We start from the raw sequence: 13,911 nt of genomic DNA, 5'->3' as shown, positions 1-13,911 counted from the left end.
AACGCAAATCCCTCTGATATCATTTGAGAATACAAACTCTTGTTACACCCCAAAAATGAATTTTTGTTAGAATAGGTAGAGAATACCTAGGGGCGCGAGACAACTCTCTTTAAGGAACTCAGCAAACCTTGAAAAAGGGGCTCAACCTACTGGAACTGTTCAGGATATTTTAAAGAAGGCGAAGGTTTTTAAGGAACTTCGTCCTAATCAACCGAAATTCAATTAAGGAAATAAATTAAGGAAATACAAAAAGGGGGGTAGTCATTTGTATATAACTTTGTATGACTTTTCTCTTCTATTTTTTTGTATTTCCTCCCTTTCCTTTTCTATTTGTATTTTTTTATCATTGCTTCCATTGAATTCTGTGTTCTATAACGACAAAACCTCTTATTTTATTGATCCTTGAAATATAAAATTCGGGCATTTCCTTCAATTGGGTGATTTTTCGTTTTTCATTGGAACTCTACTAAAACTAAAAAAGAAATCAAGTTTGGTTATCTCACTTAACTTAATTGAATCCTGTAACGACCCGGCCGGTCGTTTCATGAGTTACCACTCCATTTTCCCCATTTATGCTTATTATTGCCTTGTTCAACAGTAATATGTGTTATCGGGTTAGTTGGATCTGGTTCGGAGAAGTTTTGGTAAGGTTTGAGATACTTAGTCTTTTTTGAGTGAGCTTAAGTTGGAAAAGTCAATCGGACATTGACGTATGGGTTAAAGGGCTTGGATGTGAGTTCTGATGGTTCGGATAGCTTCGATAGGTGATTTGGAACTTAGGAGCGTGATCAGAATGTGTTTTGGAGGTCTGGGGTGGATTTAGGCTTGAATTGGCGAAATTGAAATTTTGGCATTTTCCGGTTGATGGGTGAGATTTTGATATAGGGGTCGGAATGGAATTTTGGGAGTTGTAGTAGGTCCTTTATGTCATTTGGGATGTGTGTGCAAATTTTCAGGTCATTCGGACGCGGTTTGGTAGACATTTTGATCAAAAGCGTAATTCAGAAGATTTTGGAACCTTAAGCTTGAATTCGATATGTTTTGGTTGATTCGATGTTGTTTGAGGTGTTTTGAAGATTGGTATAAGTTTGGATGATGGTATGTGACTTGTTTGTGCTTTTGGTTGAGGTCCCGGGGCCTCGAGGTAATTTTGGAAATGGCAGCTAAAGTGTGATTTTGGATGGTTGACGAAAGGGAGAGATGACTGTGACACAGTATGAGATGAGGTTCTCTAAGTTAGCTCGTCATGCTATTTGGTTGGTTCCGACATATAGAGAGAGGATTAGGAGGTTTGTTGATGGCCTCACATATCAGCTTCGTATTCTCAGGACCAGGGAGAGGGTGTCTGGTGCTACTTTTGAGGAGGTTGTAGACATTGCTCGTGAGATTGAGTCAGTTCGTCGCCAGGAGAAATATGAGGGGGAGGCCAAGAGGCCTCGAGGATCTGGTAGTTGTGGTGGTACTCCTTCGAGAGGTCAGTTTCAGCACGACAGAGGTCGTCCATTCAAGCATGCTCGGCCAGCTCGCCCAGATTATCGTGGGGCATCATCGGGTCATGGTTCTGACAGTTCTCATCAGAGTCAGTCATCACTTAGTGCCCTTCCAGCTCAGAGTTCGTCCCGTGCTCCATCAGTTCAGGGATCTTCTATGCCAGGTGCATCTGCTAGTCATTCCGGTGCTAGGGGTTCCCTTCAGTCCCCGTCTCCAGTACCCGGGAGTTGCTATGAGTGTGGAGAGATGGGTCATATATGGAGGCAGTGTCCTCATCGTCTTGGGAGTTCATCTCAGCACAGGAGTCAGCCATTGTCTTCAGCGCCAGTTACTTCACTATCACCCACCCACCCAGCTAGGAGTGGAGGTCAGTCAGCTAGGGGTCGCCCTAGAGGGGGAGGTCGATTAGGTGACGGTCAGGCCCGTTTCTATGCACTTCTAGATAAAACCGATGCTATTGCTTCCGAAGCTGTTATTACAGGTATTGTCTTTGTCTTCCATAGAGATGCCTCTGTATTATTTGATCCCGGTTCCACTTATTCTTATGTGTCATCATTCTTTGCTCATTATTTGGATATGCCCCGTGAGTCTCTTGTTTCATCTATTCGTGTATCTACTCCGGTGGGCGATACTGTTGTTGTAGACCATGTGTACCGGTCGTGTGTGGTGACTATTGGGGGTCTGGAGACCCGAGTAGATATTTTGTTGTTATGTATGGTGGATTTCAATGTTATATTGGGCATGGATTGGCTATCTCCGTGTCATGCTATATTAGACTGTCACGCTAAGATAGTGACATTGGCTATGCCGGGTGTGCCACGAATTGAGTGGCGAGGTTCGACTGATTATGTTCCCAGTAGGGTAATTTCATTCTTGAAGGCCCAGCGTATGGTTAGGAAGGGTTGTCTTTCGTATTTAGCCTTTGTGAGGGATTTCGGTGCAGAGACTCCCAGTATTGATTCTGTTCCAATTGTGAGGGATTTTCCCGATGTGTTTCTTGTAAACCTTTCGGGCGTGCCACCGGACAGAGATATTAATTTTGGTATTGATCTGGTGTCGGGCACTCAGCCCATTTCTATTTTGCCGTATCATATGGCACCAGCAGAGTTGAAGGAGTTAAAAGAGCAGCTTCAGGAACTCCTTGATAAGGGGTTCATTCGGCCTAGTGTGTCGCCTTAGGTGTGACGGTTCTATTTGTGAAGAAGAAGGATGGCACTATGAGGATGTGCATTGATTATAAGCAGTTGAACAAAGTAACAGTTAAGAACAAGTATTCTTTGCCTCGCATTGATGATTTATTCGACCAGCTTTAGGGAGCGAGAGTGTTCTCCAAGATTAATCTCTGTTCAAGTTATCACCAGTTGAAGATTAGGGACTCAGATATTCTTAAGACGACTTTTAGGACCCGATATAGTCATTATGAGTTCTTGATGATGTCTTTTGGGCTGACTAATTCCCCAGCAGCGTTCATGCATTTGATGAACAACATATTTTGGCCTTATCTTGATTCGATGTGATTATCTTCATTGATGATATTCTGGTGTATTCGCGTAGTCAGGAGGAGCACGCGAAACATTTGAGAGTTGTGTTGTAGAGATTGAGGGAGGAGAAACTTTATGCAAAGTTCTCCAAATGTGAGTTTTGGCTCAGTTTAGTGGATTTCTTGGGGCACGTGGTGTCCAATGAGGGTATTCAGGTTGATCCGAAAAAGATAGAGGCGGTTTAGAGTTGGCCCAGACCGTTCTCAGCCACAGAGATTCGCAGCTTTCTTGGTTTGGCGGGTTATTACTGCCAGTTTTCTTAGGGATTCTCATCTATTGCATCGCCCTTGACCAAGTTGACTCAAAAAGGGTGCTTTATTCAGGTGGTCGAATGAGTGTGAGGAGAGCTTTCATAAGCTCAAGACAGCCTTGACCACAACTCCAGTGTTAGTGTTTCCATTAGCTTCAGATTCATATACCGTGTATTGTGATGCTTCGAGAGTTGGTATTGGGTGTGTGTTGATGCAGGAGGGTAGAGTTATTACTTATGCTTCTCGCCAGTTGAAGCCCCATGAGAAGAACTACCATGTTCATGATTTGGAGTTGGCTGTCATAGTTCACGCATTGAAGATTTGGAGGCATTATTTGTATGGTGTCTTGTGAGGTGTTTACTGATCATCGTAGCCTCCAGCACTTGTTCAAGCAGAAGGATCTCAATTTGAGGCAGCGGAGATTGTTGGAGTTGCTAAAGGATTATGATATTACTATTTTGTACCATATGGGGAAGGCTAATATGGTAGCCGATGCTTTGAGTAGGAAGGCGGTGAGTATGGGGAGTTTGGCATATATTCCAATTGGGGAGAGACCTCTTGCAGTTGATGTTCATGCCTTGGCCAATCGGTTCGTGAGGCTAGATATTTTGGAGCCCGATTGGGTATTGGCTTGTGTGATTTCTTGGTCTTTCTTACATGATCGCATCATAGAGCACCAGTATGATGATCCTCATTTGCTTGTCCTTAAGGACAAAGTTCAGCATGATGATGCCAGAGATGTGACTATTCGTGATGATGGGGTGTTGAGGATGCAGGGCCGGATATGTGTTCCCAATGTAGATGGGCTTCGGGAGTTGATTCTGGAGGAGGCCCATAGCTCGCGATATTCCATTCATCCCGGTGCCGCGAAGATGTATCAGGATCTGAGATAGCATTTTTGGTGGAGGAGAATGAAGAAGGACATTGTGGGATTTGTAGCTCGGTGTTTCAATTGTCAGCAAGTTAAATATGAGCATCAGAGACTGGGTGGCTTGCTTCAGCAGATGGATATTCTAGAGTGGAAGTGGGAGCGGATCACCATGGACTTTGTAGTTGGGCTCCCACAGACTTTGAAGAAGTTCGATGCTATTTAGGTAATTGTGGATCGGTTGACCAAGTCCGCGCACTTCATTCCTGTGTGTACTACCTATTCTTCAGAGCGATTGGTAGAGATCTATATCTGGGAGATTGTTTGTTTGCATGGTGTCCCAGTTTCCATCAGTTTAGATAGGGCCACTCAGTTTACTTCGCAGTTTTGGAGGTCTGTGCAGCGAGAGTTGGGTACTCAGGTTGAGTTCAGCATAACTTTTCATCCTCAGACGGACGGGCAGTCCGAGTGCACTATTTAGATATTGGAGGACATGTTGCGTGCTTGTGTCATTGATTTCAGAGGGTCATAAGATCAGTTTCTACCGCTCATAGAGTTTGCTTATAACAACAGCTACCAGTCGGTATTCAGATGGCTCCGTATGAGGCTTTGTATGGGAGGCGGTGTAGATCTCCAATTGGTTGGTTTGAGCCTGGTAAGGCTAGGCTATTGGGGACAGACTTGGTGCAGGATGCTTTAGAAAAGGTAAAGGTAATTCAGGAGAGGCTTCGTACAACACAGTCGAGGAAAAAGAGTTATACTGATAGGAAGGTTCGGGATGTGTCCTACATGGTTGGTGAGAAGGTTCTGTTGAAGGTTTCACCCATGAAGGGTGTTATGAGATTTGGGAAGAAAGGTAAATTGAGTCCTCGGTTCATTGGGCCTTTTGAGGTGCTTCGGAGGATTAGGGAGGTGGCTTATGAGCTTGCTTTGCCACCCAACTTGTCGAGTGTGCATTCAGTATTTTGTGTTTCTATGCTCCGAAAGTATATTGGGGATCCGTTTCATGTTCTAGATTTCAGCATGGTTCAGTTAGATGGTGACTTGACTTATGATGTGGAGCCATCAGCTATTTTGGAGCGCCAGGTTCGAAAGTTGAGATCAAAGGATATAGCTTCAGTGAAAGTGTAGTGGAGAGGTCGGCCCGTAGAGGAGGCTACTTGGGAGACCGAGCAGGAGATGCAGAGCAGATATCCTCACCTTTTTTAGGCTTTAGGTACGTTTCTTGACTCGTTCGAGGACGAACGTTTGTTTAAGAGGGGGAGGATGTAACGAGCCGGCTGGTCGTTTCATGAGTTACCGCTCCGTTTTCCCCATTTCTTCTTATTATTGCCTTGTTCAGTTGTACTATGTGCTATCAGGTTGGTTGGCTCGGGTTCAGAGAAGTTTTGGTAAGGTTTGAGACACTTAGTCTCTTTTGAGTGAGCTTAAGTTGGAAAAGTCAACCGAATGTTGACTTATGGGTTAAAGGGCTCATATATGAGTTCCGATGGTTTGGATAGCTTCGGAAGGTGATTTGGAACTTAGGAGCGTGATCGGAATGTGTTTTGGAGGTCCAGAGTGGATTTAGGCTTGAATTGGCAAAATTAGAATTTTGGCGTTTTCTAGTTGACGGGTGAGATTTTGATATAGGGTCGTAATGGAATTCTAGGAGTTGCAGCAGGTTTGTTGTGTCATTTGGGATGTGTGTGCAAAATTTCACGTCATTCGGACGCGGTTTGGTAGACTTTTTGATCAAAAGTGTAATTCGAAAGATTTTGGAACCTTAGGCTTGAATTCGATGTGTTTTGGTTGATTCGATGTTGTTTGAGGTGTTTTGAAGATTGGTATTAGTTTGGATGGTGGTATGTGACTTGTTTGTGCTTTTGGTTGAGGTCCCGGGGGCCACAAGATGATTTCGGATGGTTGACGAAAAGATAGGAATTTGGAAATGGCAGCTGAAGTGTTGGGACTGCTGTCATAACCGCATCTGCGGTTGGGAGGCCGCAGGTGTGACCCCCGCAGATGTGGAAATGAGCCATAGAAGCGGAAGGGGCCAAGGAGAGCTGGAGCCGCAGAAGCGGATAGGTAGGCGCACCTGCGGTAGCGCAGGTGCGGGATTTGCTTCGCAGATGCGGCGCCTGGGATTTAAGTGGTGACCGCAGAAGCGACGCTTGGGACCGTAGAAGCGGTTGCGCAGAAGCGAGGACTGGACCGCAGGTACAAAAAGCCTGGGGCAGAAGGTATAAAAGAATTCCTTCGCGATTTTTGAGTTGTTCTTCACCATTTCAAGTCGGTTTTGGAGCTTTTTGGGACATTTTGAAGAGGGATTCAAGGGATATCATCTGGAGGTAAGATTTTTGGACCTAATAATCGATCCTAAGGCATTATTTCACTAATTTGGCCTAAGATTAATGGAAATTAAAGGTTAAGGAATCTATTGATGTAAATTTTATTGAATTTCGAGATGTGGGCCCGAGGTCCGGGTTTTGGTTAATTTCGGGATTTATGTCGTAAATTGACTAATTTCGCATGGGCTTCGTTACCTTAGCATATTTTATGTCGTGATTTTGATTTTGGATAGATTTGACGCGAGTTGAGACCGATTCAAGGGGCAAAGGCATCGCGGGCTAGAGTTTGGACCGGATCGAGGTGAGTAATGAATTTAAATGTTGTTCTGAGGGTATGAAACCCCGGATTACACATCGTTGTGCTATGTTGAGGTGACGCACACGCTAGAGGACGGCGTGGGGTCATGCACCATTGTGGATTGTGACTTAGTCCGTCCCGAATGACTGTTTTACTGCGTATTTGATTGAAAACTATTTGCTATCATCATGTTTGGGCTGAATGCCATATTTGGGCCTCGTGTCAACTGTTTTGGACCCTTAGGGGATTTTACTACTATTCCTCACTGTTTTGACTTTATACTTGTACTCAGTCATGCTATATTCTACTGTTTTCATAACTCAACCATGTTTACTCTGTTTTAACACATTAAATAATATTTTGGGCTGAGCATCATGTTTTAATATTGCCCGAGTGGCTTATGATATTCTGACTGAGTAAGGTCGAGTTCCTGTATTGTGAGGATACTTTTGGGTTGGGTTGCACGCCGCAACAGTGATACATTGATTTATGATGATGAGGCCGAGGGCCTGAGATTGTACGCCACAAAGTGGCTTGATATGAGGCCGAGAGTCTATTGATTATGCCATGAGATGGCTTGATATTGCGCTTGGGCCGTAAGGGCCCCCTCCTGGAGTCTGTACACCCCAGTGAGCGCAGGTACCCATTGTTATATGAGATATAGCCCGGGGGGCTGGTGTTGTTCCATGTTATTTCCCGAGGGGCTGATCCTGTTGACATTGTACCCGAGGGGCGGATTTTATGTGTTTATCTTTTCTAGCTGTTTTTTATTTATTTGTTTAACTGTTAAAAAGGTGTATTTAAAGAAGCTTATTCTAAACTAAGGTGTTTCTATAAGATTGCACTGTTTTGTTGCCTTTTACTGGTTTTACACTGCTTCTTTATAGCATATTATTGTGCCTTATGTGATTTCTTATCGCTCAGTCTGCATTTATTACTATTACTCACTGAGTTGGGGTACTCACTTTACTCCTTGCACCCTGTGTTCAGATTTAGGAGTTTCTGGTCTTGCCAGCGAGGGTTGATAGCTTCAAGCAGATTTTCGGAGTCCACTAGGTAGTTGCTCGGCGTTCGCTACCCAGTGTTTTCTCCCTCTTATCATTATTTCTTTCCCTTGTACTAGATTTTGTAATAGACTATGTAGTACCTTTTCTATATTCCTAGATTTATGTTAGATGCTCATGACTGATGATTCCCCGATGTCGGGTTGTGTTGGTTTTTCCGCAAATTGTACTATTTCACTATTTTATTTTGGGATTTATCTTTATTTATGACTTAATATGAATTATTCTCTGTTAAATTAATTGGAAGTTTATGTTGGCTGGCTTTGTCTTCACGAGAGGCACCATCACGATCGGGTCTGGGTTTAGGGTAGTGACAAATCCATTATGGATTAAATAAATATAAATAAATTGTAGTTTTGTTTTTCACTTAATTTATTCTCTCATCTATACTTTTTTGTATCTATTTTATTTGGATTAGATTTGTAGTGCCAATCTAACACAAGTCCTTTGATAATCAGACTTGCCAGAAGAGCCGATGTACAAAATAAAGAATCTATTTTGACATGAAATGGATATATCCATATATCTCTGACTCATATTTACGAGATGATAAAATATGGCAAAAGCTATACCGAAAATTAGTTCGCGTAGGAATGGACGTATTGGTTCACGTAAGGGTGCACGTAGAATACCAAAGGGAGTTATTCATGTTCAAGCAAGTTTCAATAATACCATTGTCACTGTTACAGATGGACAGGGTCGAGTAGTTTCTTGGTCCTCCGCCGGTACTTCTAGATTCAAAGGTACGAGAAGAGGAACACCGTTTGTGTGCTCAAACCGCAGCAGCAAACACTATCCGTAAATAGTGGATCAAGGTAACCATTGTTGTAGCTAACCATATGTATTCCATACCCCCTTATCCGTATCTAGCTACTGACTATGGTACACAACTGTCATTGTTCACATATCACAAATGGATTGGTGAATTTCTCATAGTTGGTGATGTCGCGCATGCAACCATTTTTATGGTAAGAGATTATGATCCAACTACTCGGTACAATGATCTATTAGATCATGTCCTTAGACATCGTGATGCAATCATATCCCATCTTAACTGGGCATGTATATTTCTAGGCTTTCACAGTTTTGGTTTGTATATTCATAATGATACCATGAGCGCTTTAGGACGTCCTCAAGATATGTTTTCAGATACTGCTATACAATTACAATCCGTTTTTGCTCAATGGATACAAAACACCCATGCTTTAGCACCTGGTGCAACGGCTCCTGGTGCAATAGTAAGTACCAGTTTAACTTGGGGGGTGGTGATTTAGTGGTAGTGGGTGGAAACTCGACTTGAACAGAGCGTCCCCAGAAAAGCTTTTTTTTAATCCAACGAGCATCTCGAAGGAATCTATTGAGTGCTCGGACAAAAGTGAATACCATGTCAGGGCCCCCTTCGTGAGGGTCTCCCCGAATTTCTTCAGCAAGATTGACTCAATCTTGTGGGGAGCTAAATCGTTCCCCTTCACTGCCGTTGTATAGGTGGTGATGTGCTCCTAAGGGTCCGAAGTCTCATCATACTTCGGCATGTCTGGCATTTTGAACTGCTTCGGGATCAATTCTGGTGCCGCGTTTGGTTTGAACATCAACTGGGTATATTTCTTTGAATCAGGTCCTTTCAACAATGGCGGTGCGCCCGTATTTGATCCATTCGGGCATTTATTTCCCTCATAAACTGCATGAGTTCGGTTTTAAAGGATCATTCTCATTGTTGTTACCAGATCCACTACCATTCCCCCCGGCCCTGTCGAAGCCGACTTCGCCCCTCGAGGTATTGTTGTTGAACCTATGCGTTGTTTGATTTGTGGGAGCACCGGGAGGAATTAAACCTCGTCCATTCACATTGTTGGAAACACCTCACAACGCCTGCTTCAACTTCGTCATGACCTAATCCTGTCGTGAGAGGTGGCCCATAATGACTTTTTGTTGCTCCTTTTACTGTTTCAACATGCTCATCTTCTGTATCATTAGGAGTTGCCTCTCGAACACATCGCGGATATTGCCCACCGTGGACCGATGGGGCCTCGTCCCCCCTCGTTACGGGTATCACTGATTGAATCTTCGTGTTGAGTCTTATTTCCTTGGGCCTCAATGTTGTGTGCGATGTTGACATTGTTATCTACCATTTTCTATGATTTTTGTTAAGTGCAAAGAATCAAACGGGTTAGCAATAGATGCAAGGATCAACTCAATTACACAACTGTCTAAGCCCCACGGCGGGCGTCAAACTATTTATCCGTAAAATGATATAGTTAAATTTATACGTGATTTATAGACAAGTGAATCGATTTGATCCCAAAATGATAAATAAATTAAACAAGAATGTAAGACTTAGCGTTGAAATCGAGATAAGACAACAGAAATCTTGTTTCTGGGAGCAGAACTTCCGGAGGCAGTAGTAAAAATATTAATAAGCAAGAAGATAAGATATTATTGAGCTTTTAGCAAAGTATAGTATCAGCATGTCAGAAAATTCGTGTACTACAATGGTTGTTGAGCTCTCTATTTATAACTGCACCTAGAGAACAAGGTCCTAAGATCAAGCCCTTCTTAAATGACAATTATAAGGGTCATTGAAGAATGTGTAACGATAGGCAGTGAATGCTATATTTTTCTGTAACAGACTATGTACTTAATGCTATAGAATATTCTCCATTAAATGCTACCGGGTGACAAACATTTATTCTGCTTTCATGAACACCATTCCCTCCGGGGACAAACAAGATCGTTGCCTTCAGACTTGATTCTGTCTTCGGCTCCACGTGTCGCTTTATCATGCGGGTATTTAATATGTACATATTTTATCCTATACAAGAAGCTTCTTAACGTTCTAGGACGCTCAAAGGGACTAATATGTCCCATATTCAACCAGTGCCGCTTTATGCCTTGGAATGTTTGCTAGACAAACTCTGAAACCTCTAAAATTTTATATTTTGTTTTAAGGATTTGATTAAAACTTAATAAAAATAAGTATGATTTATTCCATAATCTAAAAGATGGTAATTTAGAATATTATTGAATATGTGCTTTGTTAAACTCCAGACCATAAGTTTGTGGAGCTTGCTCATTTCTCTTAGCTAACATCCCACCCCTTGATAATTAAAATGCTCTGTCCTGCATCCATCCTTTTAAACACTGCTTAAGACCCAAAAGCAGACGAAATAACCAGTTATTCAGTGGAATTTCAGAAGCAAGAAATATGAGCACACTAATACAGTATATGTAGGAATTAGATAAATAATGGCTTATGATATAAAGATAATAATTAGTACTTTTTTTCACTACAGATAACAATGTGAGTAACAAACAAAACCAAATGGGCCCATTAAAGCCCAATGGGCCCAGCCCCAGTCCATCCATACGTTACCTACTGAAAAAAATTTATAGAAATGCAAAAATGGTCATTGCGCCAAAGTAACCGAACCGTCATTCACGGAAACGGAATGCCCGTTCTCAGCGGCGCCGGCGCCGCCTTCAAACACCTTCGCGATCCTCTCCAGAGGAATAATCGGAAAATAATACGCCGCCGCATAGCCTCTCTCCGACGCATACGCCACAGCTTGATTGTATTTCTCGCTCCAATAAGCAGCCGTCGGCACCAAAATCTGAGCCACTTGAGGGAATAGCGGAAGCCTGTTCAAAGACCGCCAAGCCGAAACCGCATTCTTCTCGGCTAATGGCTCGTACTTTTCGTATAGCTCCTTGCCTGTAGGTTCGTACTTTTTGTAAAGCGCTTTGGCTACGCTGTTCGCCGTGTCAACCAAGCCATCACGCTGTATCTCGCTGGCGAGATCTCGAGCTAATTCAGGAACCTTCTGAGCCAGCAACAGAGCTTGGTATGACGTCTGCTTCAGCAAATAAGGTACATGGCGATCTACTTCGATCATCAAATCTTCAACCTGCATATTTCGTCACTCGCTAATCAGATAACAATCCGTTTAAAATGTTTGATACTTTTAGGCGGAATTTGATAGTGGATTCACAGATTTGAGCTTGCAAGTTGACATTTCATATAAATTGAACGCAAAGTTTGAAATCAAAACTTAAAAGACAATACAAGTCCGAATATGAGAATTGCCCAGATTCAAACAATGTTTTCTTAATATTTCAATAAAAACAATTTAGCATTTAAGCTCAAGTTCTAAATATATTTGTCTAAAATTTAATTTGAAAAACGTATCAATTTAGTCCAATTTAATTTAGAAAATCAATTAAATTTTCACTTTATAATGAAAAAGTGCCAAATGAATTGAAATAGAAAAAGAATACTTTGTACACGCTGCCCATACGCACCCTACTCAATTTGCCCGGTCTCACCCATACTTTGTACACGCTGCCCATACTTTGACTTTATAATGAAAAAGTATGGTGCGAACACTACGAGTAAAATTTATTTATTAATTGGTCATAAAGAAATTTTAAGAATGTAAAAACCTTGAAGTAGACGAACTTGAGGAGATCGAAAGGCACGTCGTGGAATTTTTCGTAAACCGGTCCGATGACGGTTTTAACAGTGGCTTCTACAGCTTCAACACCAGGTTTCAGTGGCCCGGAGTTTCCTTTGGCGTATTCGTACAAAGTGGAGAAGCAAACTATCACATAGATCGCTGTAACTTGAACGAAATCCAAATATTTGAGTTTCCTCTCATCCTCTGCTACCTTCAGTTATAGACAATTAGATACAAAGTTAAACTTCTGAATTTCAGCATATCGTTTGCCATTGACATTTGAAAAAACATCTACATTTAAGAATGAAAGTACCGGGAATAAGGAAAAATTAAGCTGTTAGAGAACCTTAGGTGTGTTAAGAAAGGGGAATTTGGGCCAATTCAATTTCAAAAGCTTACTCATGAGATGAAAATTGTCAGGTCCGTTTAAGAAGTCAATAATGCATTTCCTCAATTACTAATATGAGATAATTTAACACGTTTAGATCTGAACGTATAAGGTGTGGACAACATAACATGAGGCTTTGAGATTTCAGATAAGTTTGACTCTAACATCAAAAATGAACATTGGCCAGACTTAACTGTAAAATTTCAAAAGTTATCTCATGAGGCAAAAATTGCCGAAAACTACATATGGAGATAACAAATCGATCACTAAAACAAAAGTTACTTATTATAGGGCAAGAATAGTGGTACTTGTGTGCATGTACTTCCTAAATAAAAAGGAATTGGAGAAAATACGAAAAAAGGCATGGTGTACTTACTGCATCTGTAGGTGGCTTGGCAGCTGCCTCGGCCATGGTGCAGAAAATGGGATGGAGTGATGGAGAAAACTCGCCCCTATTTTTGGAGTTGCAAAAGACAAGGAAGCTTCGAAAAGAGAGGTTGTTACCAAGTCCTTTTTATAGCCGGCAGGCCGGCACAGGATCGTGTGCGGAGAACTCGATGAATAATTACCGTATGAAACATCCTACGTTTGAGGAAGGTTGCCCTTCAGTAAGTACGTTTATTCTCACGTGATTGGCTAGCTGTTCCCACATCTTGACAGTGTCGCGCACATTCCCTTGATTACTTAAAAAAATTTGTTTATGTTGTAAATAGAATTCTACTGAGGTGAATATCTATATTTTAGAGAGATTTTAGGGTTTGTTAGTTGGTGGCTAAGTCACTTTTCTCCTATAAATAGAAGGGTTCTATTTCATTGTAATTGATCCCAAATCAATAAGAATTCTCTCTCCCTACTTTTCTTTGCAATACTTTTCTTTTTCTTTTATTGTTTTATAACATGTTATCAGCACGAGACTATAACCAATTGAGTAGAAGCTTTGGGATTGAGTATAATAATTGTCAATTGTTCCATGAACTTCTTTCATGATTAAATTCTGAATTTAAGGTAAGTATTTTACTTTTCTCTTTCAAATTCTTGACATTCTATAATTTGATTTTAAATACAAGCAAAGACAATAAATTTTGATTATAACTCTAATGGAGTTAGTAAGAAATTATAACCATTCGAAGTGGTAAAATTTATATGTCTTGCCATGATCAAAGTCATGTATGATCGTGAGCACAAGAAGTGAAAACATGTTCCATTGAATTTGCTCCATTATCATTCCC

At 41.6% G+C, this 13,911-nt stretch overlaps 1 protein-coding gene across 1 annotated transcript; it reads right to left on the bottom strand.

Moving 5' to 3' along the window:
* Window positions 1-11,075: 11,075 nt before the first annotated feature.
* LOC104230718 (stress-related protein) lies at window positions 11,076-13,205 on the bottom strand. The gene is made up of 3 exons (XM_009783595.2): window positions 13,059-13,205; window positions 12,281-12,505; window positions 11,076-11,745 (listed from the first exon to the last, which is right to left on the bottom strand). The coding sequence occupies exons 1-3, from the start codon at window positions 13,092-13,094 to the stop codon at window positions 11,248-11,250; spliced, it is 759 nt and encodes a 252-aa protein (XP_009781897.1). The 5' UTR covers window positions 13,095-13,205; the 3' UTR covers window positions 11,076-11,247.
* Between the last annotated feature and the right edge of the window lie 706 nt (window positions 13,206-13,911).

This window comes from Nicotiana sylvestris, chromosome 9 (assembly GCF_000393655.2).
Source record: "Nicotiana sylvestris chromosome 9, ASM39365v2, whole genome shotgun sequence".
Taxonomy (NCBI): Eukaryota; Viridiplantae; Streptophyta; class Magnoliopsida; order Solanales; family Solanaceae; genus Nicotiana; species Nicotiana sylvestris.
The sequence above is the reverse complement of the archived record's forward strand: the minus strand, read 5'-3'. Positions and strand labels throughout refer to the sequence as shown.